General features: G+C 37.6%; 1 protein-coding gene across 12 annotated transcripts in view; it reads left to right on the forward strand.

Moving 5' to 3' along the window:
• Positions 1 to 25,919, forward strand: part of INPP4B (inositol polyphosphate-4-phosphatase type II B) — a 934,219-nt gene that overhangs the window by 516,401 nt on the left and 391,899 nt on the right. For 10 of the 12 annotated variants that reach the window (XM_077139955.1, XM_077139941.1, XM_077139945.1 and 7 more), the window contains 2 exons: positions 6,001 to 6,197; positions 8,091 to 8,135. In XM_077139955.1, the coding sequence (XP_076996070.1) occupies positions 6,107 to 6,197; positions 8,091 to 8,135 (136 nt within the window). In that variant the 5' untranslated portion in view covers positions 6,001 to 6,106. Of the gene's footprint in view, positions 1 to 6,000; positions 6,198 to 8,090; positions 8,136 to 20,698; positions 20,846 to 20,890; positions 21,056 to 25,919 lie in introns of those variants that run through there. The other 2 variants (XM_077139953.1, XM_077139951.1) reach the window with 2 other exon arrangements.

A 25,919-nucleotide genomic window follows, 5' to 3' on the forward strand; every position in this document is an offset into this window, starting at 1 on the left:
TCCGGCCGCTTGCCACCCCGCCCGGTAAGGCCCGCGCGCCTCGGCAATCTCACCCGAGCTGCTTCTCTCAGCCAGCCAGCCGTTCCAGGATGGGGTACGCTGTCTTTTTTATCTCTGTTGTGGCTTTGGGCGCTTTCTGTATCGTTTCTACTCCCCTAGTAGGTGTCCTGGAGAAGAAACTAAGATCCGCGCGTCTTACTAAGCCGCCATCTTCCAGGAAGTCCAGAAAACTCTCCCATTGCTTTCTTGTGCCTGTGCTTTTAGATAAGAAATGAAAACTCAGTCTATTTGGGATTCCCTTATACTTAGCACATTTCTTTTGGCTTGCAACTTTTGGAAATCTCTCCTTGACTTTGGCATTGGACAATTTGATTACTATGTATCTTGGCATGGTTCTTTTTTAGTATATCCTGTCGGAGTTCATGGGATTCTTGAAAATGTATATTCATGTCTTTTGTTAAATATGGGAGTTTTCTGCCATTATTTCTTTGAATATTCCTTTTGCCTCTTTCTCTCTTTGTTCTCCTTCTGGGACTCCCATAATGAATACATTGGTATACATGATGGTTTTCCACAGGTCTCTTGGAATCTCTTCCTTCTTTTTCCTTCTTTTCTCTTTCTTTTTCTCAGCCTGAATCATTTAAAAGTTTTCATGTGTTCAAGGTCACTAATTCTTTCTTCTGTCACTTCCAATCTACTGTTGAAACCATCTAGGGAAGTTTTCATTTCAATTATTGTGTGCTTCAATCCATTATTTCTCTGGAGAGATACCCATATTGTTCATTGTTTTCCTCATATCGTTTACTTCTTTCTCTGTGCTTTTCTTTTTCTCCTTGAGCTTAATATGATTACGTTTTTAAAGTCTCTGTCTGATAAGTCTAAAGTCTCATCCTCTTCATTGATGTTTTCTTGATTTTTATCTTGTTCATTTGAATGGGTCATCATTCTCTATTTCTTTGTTTGTCCTTTAGTCTTTTGTTGCACACTGTACATTTTAATATTTTAAAATGTTAAAATTTAGTTCCTGAGCTGTATGTTCCTTAAATTTGTGTCCAGATAGTGATATGACAGAAACTTTCACAATTCCAGGAGCTAATCAAAACAAACAAACCAAATAAGGAAGCACCTTTCACTGCCTTTGCAAATTGGCCCTTACTTTGGCTGATAGTCTACTTCAGAGTTTAGCCCAAGGCAAATGTGAAGTGCAGTTTCCTTTCTGCCTTTTCAGAGCCTGTATGGAGTCAGAGCTGTGGATCTTTCTTCTTTTACTGGGCTTGTACTTGCTAGAGCCATTATGAATCCCCCATTTATATTTTACAGGAGTTAGAGTGAATGCCTCCTCTCCTCCTTTTGAAATAGACTCTCTCCCTCTCCTGGGTGCTCTTTTGAATGAGTTAATGCAGATATTTCTTTGCCTCAGGCGTCTTCAACTTAAACTGTTTCTCACACTGTCCCAGCTGTCTGCAAACCACTTCTCTTTCCTCAGAACCAACTTTGGGACTGCAAGCCCAGGACAAGTTCCCTGGCTCAGGCTCTCAGACCTCTATTCAATGAATTGGCACTGACATCCATGCACCATGGAATGCATATTGGGGCCACTCTGCTTCCTCTGGAACAGGGACCCACAATGGGAGCACAGAGTGGCTCCACCCTGTGCTGTGGAGGGGGTGGGGATGAGGCCAGTAAGGGCACTGCGAGATTCTTCTATGGTTTTTGAAGCTGTTTCTGGATTCAGCACTTGCCCAGTTAATGCAGCCCTTTAACTTTTCTGTCATTTTAAGAAAGTTACTGTCTTTAAGATTCCTCTGCTGTCTTTGCCCCAGGACTCTCAAAGCCAGTCTCCAGCAATCTGTAGAAGGTGATCAAAGGTAGAGATGAGTATTCATTGCAATTTACCAGCCTCTTCTTCCCACTCCTCCCTAGAAGATGCACAGTGCTCCACTAACTTCAGAGTTGCAAAGTAGTTGATTCAGACAGCTCCTGCTAGTTCAATAGTTGTTTAGCTAGAAGGACCAAATCATGGCGCTTCCTACAAATCCCCTCCTTCATTTGGCTCTTGATGGCAAAGAAAACCTGTTAAGTTTTAGCCATATCCTCCAAATATCTCTTGGCCTGGAAATCCAACACCACTGCCTCTGCTGCAGTGCCACAATATACATTTTTTCAGGTATCCCAAGACTGACCTGCTAGATGTCCACTCAGCTCCTTTACTATCACCACACTAAAGCCGGTAGACTCTTCTCAGTCCCATCCATATAAGAGAGGAACAGAGGGAAACCCAGAGTTTAAACTGAGGTCCTGTCTATCTGCTTAGTCTCTGGACTCCTTTCATGTTTAGATCTTGGCCCCATGTTGGTACACTTGAAAGATGCCCCCCTTCCAGATTTACAGTGGGGACAGGATGTCTACCTGCCATACACCATTGAGTTTCCCCCAGTCCTTTTGGGCTCTGAAGTCATAGAGAGGAGCCCAAATCTCCCATGCCCAACCCCAGGTTTCATTCCCTCTGTTCCTCTTTTTCTACCTTGTTCTGCTCACTATGTAAAAATTGAAGAATCTGTTCAAGAAAGAATAGCCCTTAATATGTTAAATAAGAGAAAGAATTTAGAACATTCTGTTACCTCAAACCTAATTGTTTTGCCATTTCCTCCCCTGGGATGATGAAAATCATGGTTCAGTCTTTACTGAGGGCTGTAAGAGGAAAACTAACTTAAGTTATAAATCATGTAATGTTTATAAAATGATTACTCTCATTACTACTTTATATATGTAATCACTCACACAGTTCTAATCCTCCTTTGCCTTTCTTTCATATTCTGTCTTTTACTTACATTTCCTGTTCCTTATTTCCTTTTATTTTTTAGTATGCTGTATTGCAGGGTCACATTTCATTCTTTTTCCACGGAAGTATCCCTTTATTTCAGCACCATTTGTTGAATTTTGTTTGTTGGTTGGTTGTTTGGTTTCTTTGTTTGTTTGGGAAGTGCATGGGACGGGAATCGAACCTGGGTCTCCCACATGGCAGGCGAGAATTCTACCACTGAACTACCCTGGCACTCCCTGTTCCTTATTTCTTTTACCTCGGCTTGCTTTAGAAAATTTTCAAATTTGGATCAAAAACTATATTATATATATGACACGATAGCAGAAATGTGCTATTTAAAAAGCACAGTATCAGATAAGGCATTCTTCTCAATATTATTTCTTGTACACACGATTCACCACCAGAACACTCTTTATCTGAGCATCAAGATTTTATTTGATTTTCATATCACTAGTGAGTGAACAGCCTGGAACTACAGGCTTCTAAGGGTGAATATACCTCAATTTGCCACTTCATCATATAATGTCTCTAATTTTTCCAAGTGTTTCAATTTTTTCTTCCCAATTAGCTACAATCTTCTTGTATGAGTTTATAGCATGAGGTGTATGAAATATGAACAAATATCTGGTATAATAGTAGCTAGTGAGAAATATTATCTAATTATATATAGCTGAACTATACCTACAAATCATCTTTGTCACCCAGAGGACTGAAGAAAAGTGGTGTGTTTTCAGAATATTGTTAACATTTGACTTACAGTTCTTCTGAGTGAGACCAAAGATTTGAGAGCTGATCTGGATAGCAACCTTGCTTAAAAGCTGTCTCCTTTAAATGTATCTGTAATATGTATAACCACAGTCTATTCTATTGCATGATCATAAACCAAAAAATTTCCAAACAGATGCAGAAAAGGAACTATTTATTATACCTAAGCATAACCATAGGTAAGTACAATATTTACCAGCTAAAAACACTGTAGTTTTCTAGAGCCCTGTAGCAATATAACTGATTCCTTCAAAAGTACATGCTTTGGTAACAAATGTTGAATCTGAAATTTACCCTCAAATGCAACAGAAGTAGAATGAAAATTTATAGATTCATAAGAAGTTATCACATAATCATTGTTTTCTCTATTTGGCACCATTATTTCTAAAATTGAAATTATTTTCAGATAGTGATGAGCATTGAATGGATGGTAGGCTTAAAATGAGACTGTGTTGATGAGTCTTGTTGACATCTTACTTGATTCCTCCCCCCTCAAATTATATATGTGCACATACTGACACTGAGAGCAGACATTAATTTTATTAGCTATTCACTATTAGTGTGCTGAGTTGTTTTTCTGAGATTCATCCATACCACTTTATTTAGTTCACCTTTTCAAGAATAGAATTTATAAGATGATGTGTCAGGATTCGACTCTTTGGTCAAGAAATATAGTGAGATAACAAAGCCCTTATGTCCAATACTGATGATACATTCCTGGACTGCTGCAGATAATACCCCACTATTAGGATTTGTCATAGGTTCTTGTGAGAATGTGATACGCTGAACATCTGTTCTGTCCTTATCAGAGAAGACTTCTAAATTTAACAGTCATAAAGTTGATTAGAAATTTAAGTCTTAATTAAGAGCATAATTTAAAAATCGATGGCTTTATCAAGGGATTGGGAATAACTTCTCGACCAAAAGGGGGAAGAGAGAAATGAGACAAAATAAATTATCAGTGGCTGAGAGATTTCAGTCAAGAGGTTATCCTGGAGGTTATTCTTACGCATTATATAGACATCCCTGTTTTAGTTTAAGGTGTATTAGAAAGGCTAGAGGGAAGTGCCTGAAACTGTAGAGTTGTTTCTTGAAGATGATTGTATAATGATATAGCTTTTGCAATGTGTCTGTGTGATTGTGAAAACCTTGTGTCTGATGATCCTTTTATCTACGATATTGACAGATGAATAAAAAATATGGATTAAAAATAAACAAAATAATATGGGGAACAAATGTTAAAAAAAAAAAATCAATGGCTTTGATTTAATTGATGGTGCAATGGCACGTTACCTAGAAAGTATTCTTGGTTGTATCCTTAGTAGTCAATATGTTTTTATTGTATGCAGTAATACTTCAGTACATACTTCTGAAGAATCTGGATGCTTTCTGGATTTAGTTTTTGCCAGATGATCTTTGAAAACTCGGGCCGAATTATAAATGAAACTGTTTTGTTTTTTTAAAAACCAGTGAGTGAGGCTGCTGACTTGTGAAGACTGAGACCATATCAGTATTCCAAACGCAACAATTGCAGCTATCTCATTAGACAGAAGTAGATAGATATTTAAAGATTTTTATACATTTTAATTCAGCTAGCAACTTGTTAAAGGCAGCATTGATTTTTTTCCTAATTAATTCTTAGTCATGTATATCATGCTAAATATTGAAATGAATTTGTAACTATTTGAGGCTGCCCGTATAATGGCATATTAAATTCTTGGAGAGACTTTCTTTCCCCATGCTAATTTTCATCTATTTGCTGTTACTTGCACTTCGCCTTGAGCTTTAAAGCATGTCAGAATTATTAATCATTCTTTTCACCATATATCCTAATCATTAAACAGTTAAACCTTTATTAGGCAGATAGGCAAAAGACTCCATGGATAATAATGAAGTTGGAAACACTTCTATGCAACCTGTTGGCTCATCCTGGAGGAAGAGTATTGTGCCAAATTATCTTTATGTGCTCATGAATAATGTTCTAACAAAGGTGGTTGGAGGGATGAGCTTAAAGGGAAGTCCTAATGCAAAGAATGATAGTAATATTTGCCTTGCTAAAAACATGCTAATGCCTTGATAAGCTACTGTCTGCTCTTGATGCTAAATTAAATAATATTTAGTTAGTAGAGCCATGAGCTATCTGCTATCTTACAAAATAAATTAGGAAAAAAAGAAAGAAAATGCCTTTCAGATGTTAGAACTCTCTCATATGACTATATAACAATTGCTTAGAGAATACCTATTTAACTTAGAGTTTATGGTGCATTAGCTGGATGGATTGGTCCTGAAAGTATGAGGAATGAGATAGGCAGGAAGGAAGTTATATACATATGAAGGTGGTTGTAATTTTTAGCTTTATACTGAGCTTTGAAATAACTGGGATCGTCGCTGTTTATGTTTCCTAAATACAGAATTTCAGAGTGGGCTATCAGGTCTTCAGTGTGAAGACACGTCTACATTAAACCTGTAATCTCTGGCGAGACAACTGCGAAGATTAAGCAACTGCAAAGGTTGATCATGGACATCAAAGAGGAAGGAACATCAGAAGAAGGCCAGCGCTTCCTTCCCACAGCCCAGGCAAATGACACTGGGGATTTTCAGTTCACAAGTAAGTATAGATGTGCCCCTTCCCATAACACTCAGAAAATGCAAACTGGGTCAGCTACATACACATGTTTGTGTATTCACAACTTGGGTTCACACAAATGGATGAGGCTAACTGTTTCCCCTTTGCTCTATTTATTTTGGTGTGTGTCTTTGATATATGCTTCTCATCTTTTTCTTGGGTAAGATCAGTGATGATCCATGAAATAGTTAAATATCAAAGAGTAAAGTCAAAGTTCTTAAATGTATATTAAGACACTAATAAATACTTTTTAAGTACACTCATTACTTAATACTTACATAATTACAAGTAGAAAATTTCTCTTTAAGGCCAAAAGATATTTAAGTTGAAAGCATTAGGAAAACAGTGGTTACAAGAAGCTTTAGACTATGCCTGCCATACCAGAGAGCTTTAAGTCCCATAACAGAGCAAGCCTGGAGATTTGGCCAGGACTTACATTTGAACTTTAGAATTGGGTTTTGTGCCATATAAGTAATTAAAATCGCTGGAAGAATTCTATGTTTTTCTCTCATGCTTAAAATTCTAGGGTTTGGGTTTTATTGTGTGGCATGAATTGTGTCTTTTACTTTTCTTTTCAGAAGATTTCTGTTACCCAGATATTTAACACTGGCAAACATAGGCTAACCTTTTCATTTAATTTACATTATAAAAATACTCTTTAGAAAATGGTATTGGCTGGATTCATTTTTGAGAAATTTGGTTGTCAGAGCTTACAGCAGAGTTAATTGCTAATAACCTTTTTAAAAATCCACACTATTTGAAGTTCACAAAAAACCCAACTAATGATTGTCACTCTAACCTCTTCTGAAAGTCTAAAGTTGTTAACCATAGCATTGTTAAATGTCAGCAGGAGTTTAAAAAAATTAAAATTCACTGTGCAAAAAATACATTAGCTCTGCAAAGTAAAAACATTTTGTGCAAGGAGGTGGTTCTGAGACTCTGATAGTGATCAAATACTAGTTACAATTTAAATGGTATCTGGTGAATGCATCAGCAAAATTTATCAACGGGAAAGGATTTTTAGAACATTCTTATATTTATTGCCAAATAGTTTACCTTTCCATCAATTTTGTTTTTGCCAGTTTGGTCACCCATGAGTTGTAACAAAAGGAATCTCCTGCAGGTGTACAGGTCTCACCTTCTCTTGTTCAGGAAGCCCTAGAACAGTGGTAGCCTTCAGGCTTCCTCTACCACATTTTCACTTACTACAACCTTATCTTTCTCCCAAGTAGATGTTAAATGTTCCCATTTACTTAATTTCATCCTTAGACTTACTTTCCTTTCTACCTCATCTTAATTTACTTAGCCAAGTAGCTTGACATAGATTTTTAAACATTATTGACTAGAGAAATGGAAACATTTAACAGGATGTTGCTGTGAGCTCTCAGCAAGTTGCTTGAAAAACCACCACCGGCATGCCCGCCATAACCTGGCCAGAGATTTCCCTTTAACAGTAGTGATTATTTGCAGCAGTTCAGAGTGATTTGAAAGATACACATAAGAGGGTAGTTCAGTGAAGTGATTCTTTTTGAAGAAATTGCTACTTTCTCAATGCATTCAAAACAAGCACAGTTGAAACATATGTTCAGCATATTTGTCATGATTTATGAAAACCATGTATGTCTAAGTTCTCTTATGACCATGGAGCTAAATAGACCAATCAAATCTATACTCACATCTAGTTTTGCTGCAAATATGATGTTGTGCCCTAACAGCTGACTACTTTCAGGCCTGATTTACCTCAGTTATTCATTTTGCCAATTAGTATATTACATTCTGAAAGGTGATAAATATGAAGCATAGCTATATATGTTGAAATATTCTTGATAATGAGTTAAATATTTTTTAAGCTGAATTTGCACCTGTTATTTATAGGTATTCAGAAGACTCCAAATGAACCACAGTTGGAATTCATCCTCGGTAAGGGATTCTATCTCATTTATATCCCAAAATAAAATGATAGTATAGTAATTTACAATGCGTGAATTCGTTGTCATTACATATTTTATAAACTTTTGTGAACATTTTCTATGAAACATTTCATTCGGTGAGGTCGATGTTATTTTCCCAATTGAAAAATGAAGAATTTGAGCCATTGAGTAGGTTAATTAGCTGCCCAGGGTATAGAGATCAGTGTTGATAAAGTTCTATCTCTCAGCCGCATTTGAGGAACCCCAAATCCCATGTCCTATTTCTCATGCAGCAACTTCAATTTCTTGCTAACCACTATTTCTGAAAATCCGTTTGTTGAATTACCTAGTTCTAGGGCGGGAGGCTGGCCCAATGTAGAGGTCTCCTCTGCTCTTCTATGGCATTCTTGCCCCTTTCCACTTCTCTTACTCAAAAAGCTCCCCTTACTCTTCTGTCTTAGTTTTGTGGACAGACCATTGACATCTGAGAATTTAACTTGAATTCAAAGCTGTGACTTGCTTAAGCAACTCTAAAGATCTGTCACATACAAAAAAATGTAAATGTGTCCATGGGTGAATTTAAAATGTGCACTCTGAGTCTGGTTTGCTACTTAGCTAGTGAGCGGGCCCAGTTTAGTATTTGAGTCAAGTGTGACCACAAAAATTACACTTAGAAGTCTCCTGCAAAGAGACATTTAAATGGGGTGAAAATAAGGTTCATAAGAACTATTAGAGGGAATTTGTTTCTCTCCCATAGTTCTGAAATTTTTAGAAGGGGGAGTAATAGCTTTACATTTTATGCGTATTAAGTTTTATAAGAGAATGTGTGCATATATTAATTTCATATCCAGAGACCATATACATTTTGGTATCCAAATCTTTACATATAAATGCACATATTTTCTAAAATTTTGAGGGCATATTGAAATATCTAGACATTGATTATCTTTGGTGGTTTGAATTTCCAATTATTTTAGATCACCTCTAATTATATCATCTGGGGCCACTGTGCTCATTACCCTAAACGCTGCCCATCTTTTTCTCTAATAAAACTATCAGAATTACTGCAGATCGTGGAGACAGATTTGGGCCACTAGGCCATCTGTTGTCCTACTGCATACCTAGTATTAAAGTCTTTCTCTCTTTGAAACCCAGCTATATCAGGAATTGATTATTGAGGGTGTCGGGCAAATGAATCCACAGCCTTTGTCCAGTAACAAAGCTATTTATGTTTATTAGCACTTTAAGATCCTCAACTGTCCTATTTCTTGAAGAAATTTTTTAAGTACTCTTTCAAGGATCTTACAGCTCAAACCTTGTAGATTTTACTGTGTATTTTTCATAACTTTTTAAACTTCAATATTTTTAATCCTGCAAATTATGTCTTCACCTATTATATGGGTAATTTCTATTCATTTTTTATTGTTTTTTGTTTTTGTTCTTTTGGCATGGATAGGCTCCAGGAATTGAACCCAGGTCTCCAGCATGGCAGGCAAGAATTCTGCCACTGAGCCACTGTTACACGGCCCTGCTTCTATTCATTTTATAATGAACAATGAAAGAATGATAGCATCATAAATATTTTTGTCATTATTTAGCAATATGCATATTCATTTAATCAGAAAAAAATCAAGGCACCTTAAATCAAAAACAAATTCTAGGGGAAAAAATAGACTGAGTAAGGGAGGTTTTTAACCACCCGGAACTAAATATTTGACATTCTATTCTCATTTTTTACCAAATTATTGAAATAAATTGAGAATTTCAATGTTCTTGCTTTTTTAATTGGGTAAACAGCCACACTAATCATTTTGTTTGGGGTGATATTATTTTGTGTAACTTATTGTCCATCTAGGCTTTTTTTCTTCTCTGTTGTATGTCTCGATAAAATCATTATATCTTGCTGAAGTGCTCTGCTACATCCTTATTCAAGTAAATGAGGTAAGAGATGTTTAGTCAATTGAGCAAGCCAATTGGCTACAAATGCCCTGATGGCACAAGATAAGCATTTACTGAAAAGATGAGTACCTCATGTCCATTGTTAACTATTTTTTTAGTCTGATTGAATTTAAATTAAATAATTCATCCTTACAACTGCAACTGTGCTTCCACATTTCTTTCACTAATTCATTTAAGTATATAAAGAACAAAATAATTAAAAACCTGAGAGAACACGGATTTTGTTTATAGTTTAGTAAAATTGTTTTCAATTCAATGAAGCTGGCATTTAAGAAGAGGCTCATTTCTTTTTTTTTTTTTTTTTTTTTTCACATGGGCAGGCACCAGGAATCGAACCCGCGTCCTTGGGCATGGCAGGCAAGCACTTTTACCTGCTGAGCCACCGTGGCCCACCCGAGGCTCATTTCTTAAAATATAGTCAGGTTTTTTTTCTTAAAACTTATGGAAACTGCAAAGAGAAGAGAAGACTAATGTTGACTAGGATATACAGTTAATTTCTCTCTACTTAATTAAAAAAACTTAATTTCTTTGTAAGTTTGTCACAGAACATATATCACAAATCCAAGACAAAAGGAAAGAAAGGCACATGTGCATGTATGTTCTTTGTGTTCTTTGTTTGATATTATGAAGTTAAGTTGTTAAAATTAATTTATACTTTAATGGCTGATACTCAATGGAATTCAAATGAGCAGACACAAAGGGTGCATTGAAAGACAAATTTTTTACATGTCCACAAGCATTGGGGAAGATTATGATTAGAATGTGAGGACATGAAACTAGAGTAAATCCAATTGGGAGAGGTATAGAAAACTAATAAACATAATACTTTCTGATATTAAGTTTTATGTACACAGTAACATAGGATAATGTGATAGAATTGCATGGGAAAAAGGAAGGGGCTTAGAGGGAGGTGGGGACAGAAGCACTATTTTTTAGATATGGTGGCCAAAGAAGGATTCTAGATGCCCAAAGGGGTTTATGAAGGGTGTGGCAACTGGTTAAGAAAGTGTCCATACTGAACCTCCAAGCAGGAACAAGCAGGCTATAGTAGATGTTTAAATAGTAGGTAATGGAAATACTGGTATTCAGAATGGTTACAAATCAAGTAACTGGTTTGACCAGCCATGAAACCAAGTTACTACTTGATCTGATCTTAAGATAAGGGGAGTCACAGAGGAAATGTCAGAACAGTGAAGGACCATTTGCTGGGCTACTGGAATGCCAAGGTCTGAGTAGAATGAATTGTAAGAGAGAATAGATGGTGAGCCAGCAAGACCTGCTCCCGTGGCCTCTTCTATTCTCCATCACTCTCATATTCACTTAATACCGCAGCTGTCTGTGCAGTACGGTCAGGCCTGATGATTGGAGCGCTGCTGAGCTGGTAGTAAGTGAAGGCTAATGAGACGTGGAACTGAGAGCTGACTTATCATTAGATCCTTTGCTTTTGGTGAAGCTTTCTTATCTTTTAAAATTCAGAGTTTTAACTTATGAAATTATTTTTCCCCCTAGAATTTAAAATGTATTGCCTCCTCCCCTGTAGGTTTTATTATTGTATAAAGTAGGAAAAATCTGAGGCCTAGATTATTTAACAGAGCCTTACTTTGTCTCTCAGTGGTCTCTAAACTTTATCAATCTACTGTAATTACTGTAATTTTTATATTCATGTAGTGAGACTTTATCAAGTCAATCATAGACACTCCAGGAATACATCACAGCTATCTCTGGAATGTAATCATATATTGTCATAAATTTGCAGATATAGTGAGCCCTCTATTTCTGTTTTGCCTTCTTGCTTCTTGGTCTTTCCCTTAATACCTCGAATTCAGCTAAGGATGGATAAAATAAAGACCAGACTACTGTCATTTATCCCAGCTCAGAGTCGATCAGCGTTTGGTTGTTGTTTAATTTTTATAATAGCATGTATATCCTTAAGATGGAGTACTATACTGTCATTAAAGTTCATCTTTCAAAAAGATATTTCATCAAACAAAAAAATATAACTGATTGAAAGAGCAGGAAAACAAACCACATCTACAATGTGACCCTTATTTAACTATAAGTGTCTGAGTATGCAAAAGAACAAGATTGAAGAATAGGTATGGCAGTTTTTAATCATAGTTCTCACCAATTGTTAGCATTTTATTTCCTTTGATATACTTTTATGTGTCTTCCAAAATGTATGCAATATGCTCAGATTTATTTTATAATCTGGTGTTTTTTTTTTAATTAACCCAACAATAAATTAAATCTGCTAATGTTACTGAACAACAAAACAGGGATGTCTAAATAAGTAAAATTCTACTCCTTGCCTTCAATTAGTCCAATATAATTAGAGAGGTCAAATTAAGATTCCTGAAAGGATTAAAAGACTGCTAAGGTTAAACCATTTCTTTGTGTCTCTAGAAATATCAGGAATCTGTAAATGATACAACTAGTGTCGGGGACAATTGTCCCAAGGAAAACTGATGGAAACCAGTTTTTAAAAGAAAAATACAGGATGCGAATAGGGAGAGGAAAGGAGGAATCCCATTCCAGATCAGAAGAGAACATAAGTAGATGCCTGACATTTGAAAAGAATTGAAGACTCCAAATTCTTAACATAAAAACACATGCAATAAGTACTTATTTATTATTACATCAAGCTGAGTAACAAAGGCCAGAAATCTTGTCTTCTTAGAAAAGACAATGAAAGCAGTGTTCTGAGATAAGATTCTTGATTCATCTACTTCCTGGCAACTTGGAACTAGTGGTATTTAAAGAAATATTAGTGACACCAATTTACTTTATAGGAAATAAACTGCACAAGCAGTGTCACTTCTGCCATACATAATATGATTAAATAGATGAAGTAATGCATACCACTTGTAGAAACTATACTTTCCCTATGGAAATGCGGGTGTTTTTTGTTTTTTTTTTTAAGAGGCTGTTGTGCTGGTTTGAATTTGTAGACCCCAGAAAATCCAGGTCCTTTAATCCTCATTCAGTATTGCTGGTTGAGAGCTTTTTGATTATTCCCATGGATTGTTCCCATAGAGAGGTGCCCATCCAATTGTGGGTGATAACTTTTGATTAGATGGTTTCCATGGAGATATGTTGTCTCCACCCATTCAAGGTGGGGTGTTTACTGGAGCCCTTCAAGAGGGAACTATTTTGGAGAGCCCACACAGCCAGAGACCTTTTCAGATGCAGTAGGAAAACACCCCTAATGGAGCTTCATGAAGCAAGAAGCCTGTAGAGAAAGCTAGTAGACATTGCCATGTTCACCATGAACCTTTCCGATTGAGAGAGAAACTCTGAACATCATCGGCCTTCTTGAACCAAGGTATCTTTCCCTGGATGCCGGAAATTAGGCATTTCTATAGTCTTGCTTTAATTTGGACATTTTCACAGCCTTAGAATTGTAAACTTTCAACTTAATAAATTTCCCTTTTTAAAAGCCATTCTGTTTCTGGTATATTGCATTCTGGCAGCTTTCAAACTAGAACAGCTGTGGATATGCAATCCACAATATACTTAACCAGGTAAATGGTATATACCAAGCCTGTACTTCAATTATTAAAATTCAGTTGATCACAACATTATGTCATGCTTTAATGACAAGATGTCCATAGGTTGGTTAGTTAAATATTATAGTGGCTTTAAATAAGGAATATTATCCCCCTGATTGCTAAGTAGTGTTTTATTTATTTTTATGTTTTATCCAGCAGTGTTCATTTTAAATACTTTATTCTTCTGTTTGAGCATGTGTTCAATTATATCTACAGATTTTGGATTTGATTTGTAGAATTCAATCAGATTTTCTAATAGCCAGTTGTGGGGGGGGGGGGAATCATGGAAATAGTGGGATCATTTTTCTGTGTTTAGTGTTTGAAAAAATATAAAAATGCATATAAATATGGCCCAAATTGACAAGCCACTCAAGAAAAACAGTCTCATCTCTTTATAGGCACAACTTTTATAGCTTGCAAGGGCCTTCATTAGCCTGCATGTCAGGTCCATTCATACATTATGATTTGCTATAAATCAGGTCCTTGTTTTATGTTTCCCTGAAGGGAAAAATTCTGAGGAGACCAAACTTAACAGTTCTCTGCTGTGTTCACACTTCTAGTCTCCCGCTTGTATGTGTTCCATAAATGATTATAAAGCGCTGACATTTTTAATGCTCTAGTGGGAGAACAGAGACTTTTAGTACATCTTCTTTAGTATTTTCATCCTCTACATGGCATGCTGGGCAAGCTGAAGGAAATACCAAACTCAGAGGTATGTTTTTATATTTTAACTGTTGATGAAAATGCTACATCTTCATATAAGCTGCAAGATTAACTTCAGAGACACAAAAGAAGCGACTACTAAGGATCAGACAATTCCTGTGCTTGCCTTATTTTGTGTCCCATTACAAATTGACTGCTATTTTCTTGACTCCTGAGGTGAGGAGGTATGATACATTCCTTGTAAAATATTGCATTTCACTGAATGACCATTTTTCTGGGTACCTTCTATGGAGAAATCACTGTACAAGGGATTCACTGAAAGATTACAGTAAATGGATGTAGATCACAGAGCTACCATTTTGTGAGCATCTACTATGTGCCAAGTATTGTACTAAGTTCTTTCCAAACAGGGTGGTGTGTATTCCTCACCACGACTCTGCAAGATAGCAATAGTAAAAATAAACAACATTTATTAAGTACTAATTTATTTGCTGCACACTGTTCTAAATAATTTACATAGATTAATTAATTTAATTCTCACAATTCATTGTGAGATAATTGCTCTTTTATCCTTCTTGTTTAAAATAATGGGTCCAACAATTGAACCCAAGAGTTTGGGTCCAGAGCATGGTCTCCCATATTATCTTCTCTTGATAGATAAAGAATCTGAGATTCCCAAAGATCAACTTTCCAAAGACCTTATGGAAGTCAAGTGGCAGAGTTAGGATCTAAATTAAGTTTTTTCTGATTCTGAATCTCCTGCTTTTAACCACCAGATCCCTGTTGATTACTGCTTCTCAGGAGTTTCTAGGAGGCGGGGAGACAAACAACTTTAATCTCAGACAGGTTGGAAGGGTAAAACACAGGCTTAAGCCGAGAACTATGGAAATACTGAGCAAGCTGTGATTAAATCTAAGTGTTGCATCAGAAACAGCGTCTCAGAGGAAATGGCTGAAGCCTTTAAAGATGAGCAGGGTTTCAGGTGATTTTAGGAGTATCAGTGCTTTTAGAAGGATCACTAGAAACAATTCAAGTAAAGAAAGGGAGTAGCAAAATATGTGAAATGTAAAACTCTAAAGCTCATTTTCCAAGGTGAATATTTAATACTCATTTACATTTCTCTCCTTATTACTTACTGGAAAATAAATTAAGGGTCTAGAAATGCTCTTGCAATGTTAAATTGTTGCTTGTATATTAGGAGCTTATTTTATGATTCTAAATGAATACAATTTCTTAAGCATTGCTGAATTGTTAGAAAATAATACGTAGATATCAGGAAGAATTGGGACAATGCTGGGGGACTCCTGCCATACTGAGCTTGAAACAGCCCTCTCTATAGTCAGGTTGTGCCCTTGACATTTGCCTGCCTGGGTGGAGTTTGCATCCACAAAGATCTTCATAATTTGTCTTTCTTTGAGCGACCTGAATTTTGACAGTATTGAGTAAGCTACCAGTCCTTTTGAGGAGATATTTCTCAGAACAGCCTTTTATCAACAGCACAACAATAATAATATACAACTAATAGAAGAGGATTTGCATTTTAGGTTCAGACTTCAGCCTAAAAAGCAAACTAAGAGCTGCTAGTGTGAGGCCAACTTTAGCATTGAATCCCCATCTTTGTAACCACTCAGCTTGAATCTCTATGAACTCTTCTGTAAACTGGACATGGTGTCTGTATTTACATTTAAGGTCCTTGAGGGTCTAAATGACTTAATCTATGTAAAACACTTAAACTGGTACCTGAACTATACTAAATGATTGCTTAACTTTATTATTATGTATTATTATAAACATGACTTTGAGTGAATCATTTTATCCCACTAAAAGAGTGTTTCCTAGAGCAGGTGACCACACTATAGCAACTCTGTGCACAATAATAGCTATCACTTATTGAACCCCATGTATTCAGCCATGAATGTTTCACTATTTATCCCCACTCCTACACCTGGCCTTCAGGGTGTTTTCTACTACTCATATTTCACAAATGAATTCAATCTCTTGCTGTTTTGGTTTGCTAAAGCTGCTAGAATGCAATACACCAGCAATGGGTTGGCTTTTTCATTGGGGTTTTATTAGGTTGAAATGTAAAGTCCTAAGGCCATGAAAATGTCCAAATGAAGGCATCAAGAGGAAGGTACCTTCGCTGGGGAAAGGCTGATGGCATCTGGGGTTCCTCTGTCACATGGGAAGGCAGGTTATGCTGTATTCTGGTCCTTCTCTCCAAAATTTCTCTGCTTTTTATTCTGTCATAAGGGAACCCAGTAAGGGGATAAAGACCCACCTTGAATGGGTTGGGTCACATCTCCGCAGAACCATCCTACGCAGGACGCAAAAGGTCCTGCCCACAATAGGTTTGCACCCACAGGGATGGATTAAAAGAACATAGGCTTCTCTGGGGTGAATAGCAGATTCAAACCAGCACACTTGAAAGAGTGGAGGAGACTAGATTTTAACTACAAAAGCCATGATCTTTGTGGTGCATTATAAAAAGTCCGAAGAATGAGAAAGGGAGGAACAATAAAGGTTGTCGAAGACTTGCCTAATGTTTCTGTACTGCTGAAAGAATTAGAGATTTAATTGAAAGAAGAGAAAATGAACCAATTAGAGCTTCTTACAGGACTGTTATGTGGGTGGTGATTTAGGGCTACCCAAGATGTAATGAGTGCTGCAGTTGGAATGCAGGCTGTTCTTATTGACACTGGTCTTAATTCTAGCTCGACACTCTCTGCAGGAAGTTCAGATATATGGAATTGGTTAATAAACAGGAAGTACGTGAGAGATCAGACTTCTCTTCCCTGCTTTCTCTTACCTTGACTGTATCATTTGACTAAATTTTGTCAAACAGAAATTTTGTTGCTATTAAATTTATCTATTCTTGTCACATTCCTTTCTGAGTAATGTACCATAGGATCTTGTAATTAGGGAGGTGTTTGACCAGGTTTGATTCCACACGCTTAAATAGATTGTTCCACATGGGTTTAAATATTGTTTGTTGAATAAGAGTTGAAACTATTTTTTCAATGTTCATTTTCAACATTTTTTGTGTGTTTTTCATCCATGAGCAACATGCCCTGTCCAATTTATTTCTCTTTTTGTGTGATTTACCTAATGACCTCCTTTCTTCCATTGTCTGATTAGTAAGAACACTGGTCACTGGGAACAGTTCTACCTTTGCAGCATCTGTTGCTGCTTCTGGGTAGTTGAGGAACCAGGACTACTTCAGAGCTTTGTTCGTTTGGTGCTTTTGCTTTGTGTCCAGTCAAATGTCATGGAGGTGGAGAGGGAGAAAGATCCCTTGATGCTGGTATCTGTGTGGTTGAAATCTAACAGTTAGCTTTCTTGTCAAGCAGGTGGCTTACAAATTACCCTAGGCCATCTGGGAACCTTGCAGGTGAAAGAGCAGAGACCTACTAGCATGTAACACAAGATAAAAGAAAAGGTTTTTTCCCAAATGCTTATCAGAGCTTTGAATTTTTTTTTTATTAATTAAAGAAAAAAAGAAATTAACACAACATTTAGAAATCATTCCATTCTACATATGCAATCAGTAATTCTTAACATCATCCCATAGATGCATGATCATCATTTCTTAGTACATTTGCATCGATTTAGGAAAAGAACTAGCAAAACAACAGAAAAAGATATAGAATGTTAATATAGAGAAAAAAATAAAAATAATAATAATAGTAAAAAAAAAAAGACACAAACAAACAAACAAACAAAAAAACTTATAGCTCAGATGCAGCTCCTCTCTCCATTTTACCGCTGAAGAAACTGTCTCAGAGTTGAAGTGACTTGCCTGCAGTCACACATTTGGTAAGGGAAACCCCAAAGCTCTTCGATCCTCCATTCCTAAGCCCTACATTCCCTTCCACCTGAGGCCCAAGAAATAGCTCTCTACTGGTAGCTACAGTGATGTGATAGCAGAAGTCAGTTTGAGTAAAAAGATATTCCCAACTCAAAACTTGCTCAAAATCAGAATACCAGCTGTAGTCTAATATTCACAAAGCTAAAATAATCCTCTTTCTCTAAGTAATTTCAAGATCCATGGCTTTTAATGACATGTAGGGGTCTTTGTTTCTAAAATGTATACCTCTAGCCCTCATTTTCCCGCAGATCCTCCTACTCCCATTTTCAGTTGGCTACTAGAGATCTCCATTTGCTTATATAGGAGGTATTTTAAACTTCAAATGGCAATCATCTACTTTCTTGATTTCCATTCCTGTCTCCCAACACTTTCTCTTCCCCCATTTCCCATCTCTGTAAGGTGGGGAATACCGCTACCCACTCAGTTACTCAGGTCCTCAGACTTCAGCTGTTTCTTGAGTTCTCTTTTTTCCTAACCCTAAAAAAAAATCCATCATCAAATCTTGTAAGTTCTAGGTTCAATATATATTATTTTAAAAAAATTAACCTTCTTTTTAAAAATTTTATTTATTTCTAAATGCAATTTTATTAAGATATATTCACATACCCTATAATCACCCGAAGTATACAATCAGTGGTTCCCAGAATTATCATATAGCAATGCATTGATTACCACTATCAATTTCTGAGCATTTTCATTACTCCAAAGAAAAATACATATAAGGATAAAAATAAAAATGAAAAAGAAAACACCCAAGACATCCCATACCTCTTATCCTTCCTATTATTTATTGATTGTCCTTATTCAAAATCTGTTCTGATTGTGACCACGTCTCTCTATCACCACTGCTAGTGTTCAATTCCATGCCACTGTCAACTCTCACTTGGGCCAGGGCGTGAGAGTCCAAACTGGTCTGCTGGTATCTGCTCTTGCCCCTGCATGGTCTGTTCCTGATGGAACATCCACAAGCCTTTTGAAAATAGATCTTTTCAAAATATAAACATGATGTCTTCTCTCCCCTAGTTAAAATCTTCCAATGGCTTCCACTTCACTAAGAATAAAATCAAAATATCTTACCACATTCTACAGGGATCTCGAGGCGTGGGCCACTATGACCTCACCTCCTGCTCAGCTTCCCCCCCTCCCTTGCTCTGCATCAGCCTCATGGGTCTTCCTTTTGCTTCTCAAACAGGCCAGTCATTTAGGTCTTTCATTTGCTTTTCCCTTTTCTGCTGGCTTCTTAGCATATTCTAGGCTATAACCTCAAATGTCACCTCATCAGAGAAGTTTTTCTACCTCTGCTGACATACTCAACATTATCACCCTATTTAGAATTCTCACTAAATGATTAAAGAAAATTTTTCTCTTGTCCCACTAGACTATAAGCACCGTAAAATAGGGAACTTGCTTTCTTGTTTCTGTCTATGAGACTGTCACCTAGTACTGTGCCGGGCATGTTCATACATTCAGTAAATATCCATGGACTGAATGCATGCATGAATTCCTTTGCATTATCTTCACACATTTCTTCGAACAATAAATTGCTATTTAGATATGACTTTGAAGGAATTTACAGTTGTTGCTAATAAAATTATTTGTAATATATAATATATATATATAGAGAGAGAACTCATTTGAAAATTCCAAGTGAATACAGTTATTTAACTTGGTATTTCCTGGTTAGCACATTATATTTAGGAGGGATTCTAGCTTTGAGGTTCTTCTAGAGGGAATTGACTGAAAATCCAGTCACAGGCTAAACTGGAAAAGTACAGTTATAAAACTAGCCTGCTTATACCTGACAATTGCCTACCTGCATAGTCTCTTCCTGACAGAATTTGATGCCCACATTTCTTCACTAAGTGACTTCCAGCCTCCTGCGTTGTGACAGCATTAAGGAAGCAAGCAATCTTCCTTTAGAGATGCTGTTAAGAACAGACATATACAATTAACAAGAAGAATAACAGACAGCAAAAATAATAGAAATGGACTAGTGTCAGGAGACCAGAGCTTAAATATCAGCCTGAACACTGAATAACCAAGAGAAGGGAGTATTTTTTTTTTTTTTTTTTTTTTTTTTTAAAGGAAAGACAGAGAGAAGGAAGGAAGGATAGAAGGAAGGAAGGAAGGAAGAAAGGGAAACATCTTTAAACATTTTCTTGTTTTATTGTATTTTGTTTTTCCGTTTTTTGTTACATGGGCTGGGGCCGGGAATCGAACTGAGGTCCTCCGGCATAGCAGGCAAGCACTTTGCCCGCTGAGCCACCGCGGCCCGCCCGAGAAGGGAGTATTTGAGAATGAGCTGGGCCACCAAACCAAACTGAGAGGAAAGCTTTTGATTCCTGTCCCTGCTAGCTGTGTGGCCCTGGAAAATGTATCTTCACTGGGTTGTTTGCAGACCAAATGAGGTAGTATACCTTAAGTACTAGGAATGGTGATAGGTGTAGTAAGTGATCACTTAATGGCATTATTCTAATTATTAACTTCCTATTGATAGTTGCTGGGGAAGTGAAGGTCAGCATTCCACAAGGGGGGACAGGGTGCAAGGAAGAGATTATAATGTTTGGGGAGTAGAACTTTCTATAGGGAATGAGAACAGAATTTTAGCAAGATCTCATGACACAGGAATTTGGAGATTTGTTATCAACATATTAGGGGAGAGGAGTTTTCATGCTGTACAAGGTAAGTGCTTTATGACACCATCTGTAGATTCTTTTCCTCTGTGAGGAAGTCTGTTGACCTTTAACTTCTGCCAAGTCACATAGGCAGCTATGTGCAGTAACTTACTTTCAATACAGAGGGGAAGCTCAGGCCCTGGGTCTCCACAATCCACCCCATGCAACAGTCCATGTGGACTATAGGACACACGCTGAATCCACAGTCTACAACAGTGTAAGAGACACAGAACACTGGGAGTCTTCCATACAAAGATACAACCTTACAAAGAGCTACTGCCATGGCCAAGGGAATTAAACCATTTAGGCAGGGGGTCTACTGATAATTGATTGATATTATGGATGTGCTTTTGCATGTGATTTGGAACTTGTGAAATATTGTGTGAATGATCACGGATATATACACAGCACTGCACATTAAGGCATAGGTGCTGCCTTGTACTGCAGTGAGGATAGTAAAGGCCATTCTGTTTTGTAAAACACTTTTTTAAGCTGTGTGTTTTTGTCATTTCGCAAGGATATAGCTATTTTAAAGTGTTTGGGCAGTGTGATTGGTTAACTTTGCCACATGTTTTTTAGTTTCTATTGCAGCTCTACCAGGTACAAGAATGGCTAAAGAATAGTACCACCAAGGAGTGCATTTTACTCTGTATTTAGCTTATTAATGGGATTTCATGGTTGAATATATATATATATATTCTAACACTTGCTGCTGATTAGTAGGGATCAGTAGTTGTTTAATTCTTCATGTGGCTTCAGATCCCTGGGGTTGCTGGCTATTGTTCACACCTAGGGATCTGAACCTCCCCCTATGGAAGAGGGAAGGAAGCTTGCTAAGCCTCTTCTGGGAGAGTGGAGGGCTCCCAGACTTGGGTTCTGAACAGTGGTTTGTTTCCTGACTTCCTTCCTCCCTTGGGAGCGCACTTTAGTAAACCTTTGGTCCTTAGGCAGTTTGTCCATAGTTTTACCAGGACTGCATTAAGTTGCTTATCTGTTGCCTCTCTATGCCTGCAGTAATGAGCTCCACCTGCATTTGCGTGTGGAATACCTGATTAGGGCCGTCATGCTCACAGGGAGCCTTTCCCTTACTCCTGCCCTCCTTTTCCGCAGTTTCTCCAACTCTCCAAACTTGGCTGAAGCCTGAGTGGTAAGACAAATGGGCTGTTCTGCTAGTTCTACTAGTGGACCTAGGATAGACACAAGAGGTCTTTAGCAATGCTTGGGGGGAGTGTGCAAAATATTGTGTCTTTCATTCCTGTAGAAACAGCTTCAGTGTCAGGACCTATGGAAGCCATGGCATAAATGGGATGTCTTGAAGTTCTTCCACATTTTATCAATGGATGGTATTGTGCCATGTATCCCCTTTATTAGGCCTTGCAGCCTTACACCCATCAGTAAGTCACATCAGTAAGGTGGCAGTTTTCACATCAGCTGAGATAGCATACAAACATTGTAGCAAAGGGTGGATTGTATTAGATACCAATTTACTTATTTCCACTTCAGAAAGTACTTTCCCTCTGCTCCAGTGTCCTATAACTTCAAGCCAGTTGGGTAGAACTTCCTAGGTTTTTGTCTGTATCGCTGCCCTAAATCACCTAATTCAGCAGTAGTATAATCTTTCATAGTAATGTGCAATTTCTGTTCAGGAGGTTAGAGTTGCTGAGCCCCAGGAGTGGCTCTTTTGATGCCTTCCATTTCGGTTGTTTGATGGGGCACATCTGTAAGGCTCTCTATCCTCCTCCACCTCCCATTCGTCTTTCCCTTCCTCTTCTGGGAGGATTATATGGGGGTCCCATGCTTTGGGGTCCCATTCTGGAGTAGCTAAAATCCTCTGAACTTGACCCTGAAGCAACTTACAGCCTCTGACTCGGGCATATCTGCATGCCAGAGTCTCTAACTGACCATCTACTTGGCACAGGCAATCAGTCAGAGAGTCCTTCATTTCTGCCTGGGCAAGCGTGTTTCTCTTTCTTATTTAAATTCCTCCTTTAGATGGTGAGCTGTTGTTTTGCCACCTCTTCTGCCTCTGTGACCATATATAAGTCTCCTAAAAGGGACCAGGCTATGGCCACCGTTACTTGGCATCTTTTTTTCTTTTTGCTAAAATTTATTTGTCCTGCTATCTGTTGCAAAACACTTGGCAGTCCTGCTGGAGTGTCAAGGCATCACCATACTCTTGCAGCAGTCCCCATTCATCCAGAAGATCATCCACCCCTCTCCACATGGATGATGTCGGCCAATTTTGGATTTCCCCTAAAGATTCTCCTTTCCCAGGACTCATGCCCACTATAACAGGTGTCCCTTTGGTCTCCTGGCTGGCTCACCCATCATTTCCAACATAGGTCTTGAAGGACTAGGGTCAATGCAGCACCAAGACCAAAGAATACGCCAGCCACAGAATCAAACATGAGTTTTAATAAGACTGACAAACAGGAGAGGGTCTTTCCTGATGGTGGCCACCCAGAAAAATGGAAATAATGCCCCTTACAGGCAGGGGCTGCAAGGGGGCAGCTTATAAGAATTAAGGACAAAGACATTTCATGGGTATGAGAACAGAGTTTCAGCAGGGTCTCTTGACATAAGGGTTTGGAGATTTGTTATTAATGGTGATCAGGGAGATGGGTTTCAATGTTTTACAAGATATGTGGTGTATGGTACTGTATGTACATTTTTTCCTCCTTGAGGAGGTAAGTTGACCGTTAACTTCTGTCCTGGTCATGTAGGCGGCTACTTGCAGTAACTCACTTTCAATGTGGAGGGCGAGCCTGGACCCTGACTCGCCACACTTGGGTTAATCCCATACCCGCTCTGAAACTGTTTCCTCACCTGTAAATTATGCATAATAATTTCTCCTTCACAGGATGTTTGAGCCAAAATATATGAAAGTGAGACAAGCAGTGTGGACAACCAAAGCTATAGGCTGAGCCCCCAGTTTTGGGGTTTGTTCATATGAAACTTAACCCGACAAAGGATAGGTCAAGTCTAATTAAAATCTAGGCCTAAGAGTCACCCCCAAGAGAGCCTCTTTTGTTGCTCAGATGTGGCCTCTCTCTCCAGCCAACACAACGAGCAGTCTCACCACCCTCCCCCTCTCTGCGTGGGACATGACTCCCAGGGATGTGGACCTTCCTGGCAATGTGGGACAGAAATCCTGGAATGAGCTGAGACTCAGCATCAAGGGATTGAGAAAAACCCTAGAGTGAGCTGAGAATTAACATCAAGGGATTGAGAGAACCTTCTCGACCAAAAGGGGGAGGAGTGAAATGAGATTAAGTGTCAATGGCTTAGAGATTCCAAACAAAGTCAAGAGGTTATCCTGGAGGTTATTCTTGCGCATTAAGTAGATATCACCTTGTGGTTCAAGATGTAGTGGAGAGGCTGGAGAGAACTGCCTGAAAATGTAGAACTGTGTTCCAGTAGCCATGTTTCTTGATGATGATTGAACAATGATATAGCTTTCACAATGTGACTCTGTGATTGTGAAAACCTTGTGTCTGGTGCTCCTTTTATCTACCATATCAACAGATGAGTAGAACATATGGAATAAATATAAATAATAGGGGGAACAAATGTTAAAATAAATTTAGTCTGAAATGCTAGTGATAAATGAAAGCGAGGGGTAAGGGGTATGGTATGTATAATCTTTTTTTTCTGTTATTGCTTTATTTCTTTTTCTGTTGTCTTTTTATTTTTCTAAATCGATGCAAATGTTCTAAGAAATGATGAATATGCAACTATATGATGATATTAAGAATTACTGATTATATATGTAGAATGGAATTATATGTTAATGTTTTTGTTGTTAATTTTTAATTAATAAATAAAAATAAAAAAAATATATATGAAAGTGAGAGCTACATTATTAGGAACTTAATAAATATTTTTCAATATATTTTATTTAATTGAATTTTCACAAGCACTGAATGAGAACAAATATAATTTATATTCTCGTTTCCAAATGAAGATACTGAGGCACTATAATAAGTCCAAACTTAAAGAGTCAGTACCGGAGTCCATGTAACCTTGAACCTCTAACTCTTTACTGCGCTAAGAACTACTAAAGAAAAATTCAAACTAAAGATGCCTTTTTTTTATATTACCTATTTTCCTGGAGGACCTGAGAAGGTTGTTCTTCTTTTTAATTGTTTAATTGGGCAAACTACCTGTCCTTTGTTCTGCAACTTCCTGCATACCAAAGGTTCTGACGTATCCCACAACCAGCTGGGGCTCAGCTCTGCTGGGCTTCAAGTTTAAATTCTCTCCTTGTAGATCCTAAGTATTCTGGGCAGTATGTTCTTTGTTCCCTTCAAACTTTAATTCTCTTAGAACCACTCTCTCTCACTTATAAGTCTTCTCATCTAGGTTGTTTCCACAAACTGTTAAAGTAGTGGGTTTCGCTCCTGAGAAATTAGAGTCTTCCTGCCCTCAAGCTAGCCCACATTTACTTTCTCAACTCCTCCTCCTCCTCTTGTTTCATGTTTGAAATGATCCCAGTCATTTCTAGCTTTTGCTTATCTGTACCAAGCTTGTTTTATTTCCTGTGAGTCAACCGTTTTATGACGGAAGAACTGGCATCATCAAAACTCTATTATTCAACATGACTATTTGAGGTGTGTATGTGTGTGTGTTTACAGCACAACCACACATATAATTGAAGATGATAGAAAATGGGAAGTTATCTTCTCCAAACTCCTCAAAACTTGCCCCCCTCCAAGGAATGATCTATAATGGAGAAAATAAAATGATAGGATAAAATACCCCAAGAGCCATCTACTTCTCCCCATCCCATCTTATTTCCTAATCTATCTTTATGCATGGCTTTGTCTTAAATTGTACTGTAAAATATTTTCCATAAAAGGACCAGCAATTTCATGATAAACAATTAATTTCACACAATTGCTAAACCTAATCATATTTACTGAGAAAACCATATATTACTGAAAAAATAGTTACCTAATTTTGAAACACCATCTGTTAAAATTCAAGCCCTTAGATGCAATCTATACAATACAATTCTTCTACAAAGACTTGATTTGGGAAAATTTGTTTGCAAGTTGCCTTATCTAGGACTTGGTGGGACC

This window comes from Tamandua tetradactyla, chromosome 22, assembly GCF_023851605.1.
Source record: "Tamandua tetradactyla isolate mTamTet1 chromosome 22, mTamTet1.pri, whole genome shotgun sequence".
Classification (NCBI taxonomy): Eukaryota; Metazoa; Chordata; class Mammalia; order Pilosa; family Myrmecophagidae; genus Tamandua; species Tamandua tetradactyla.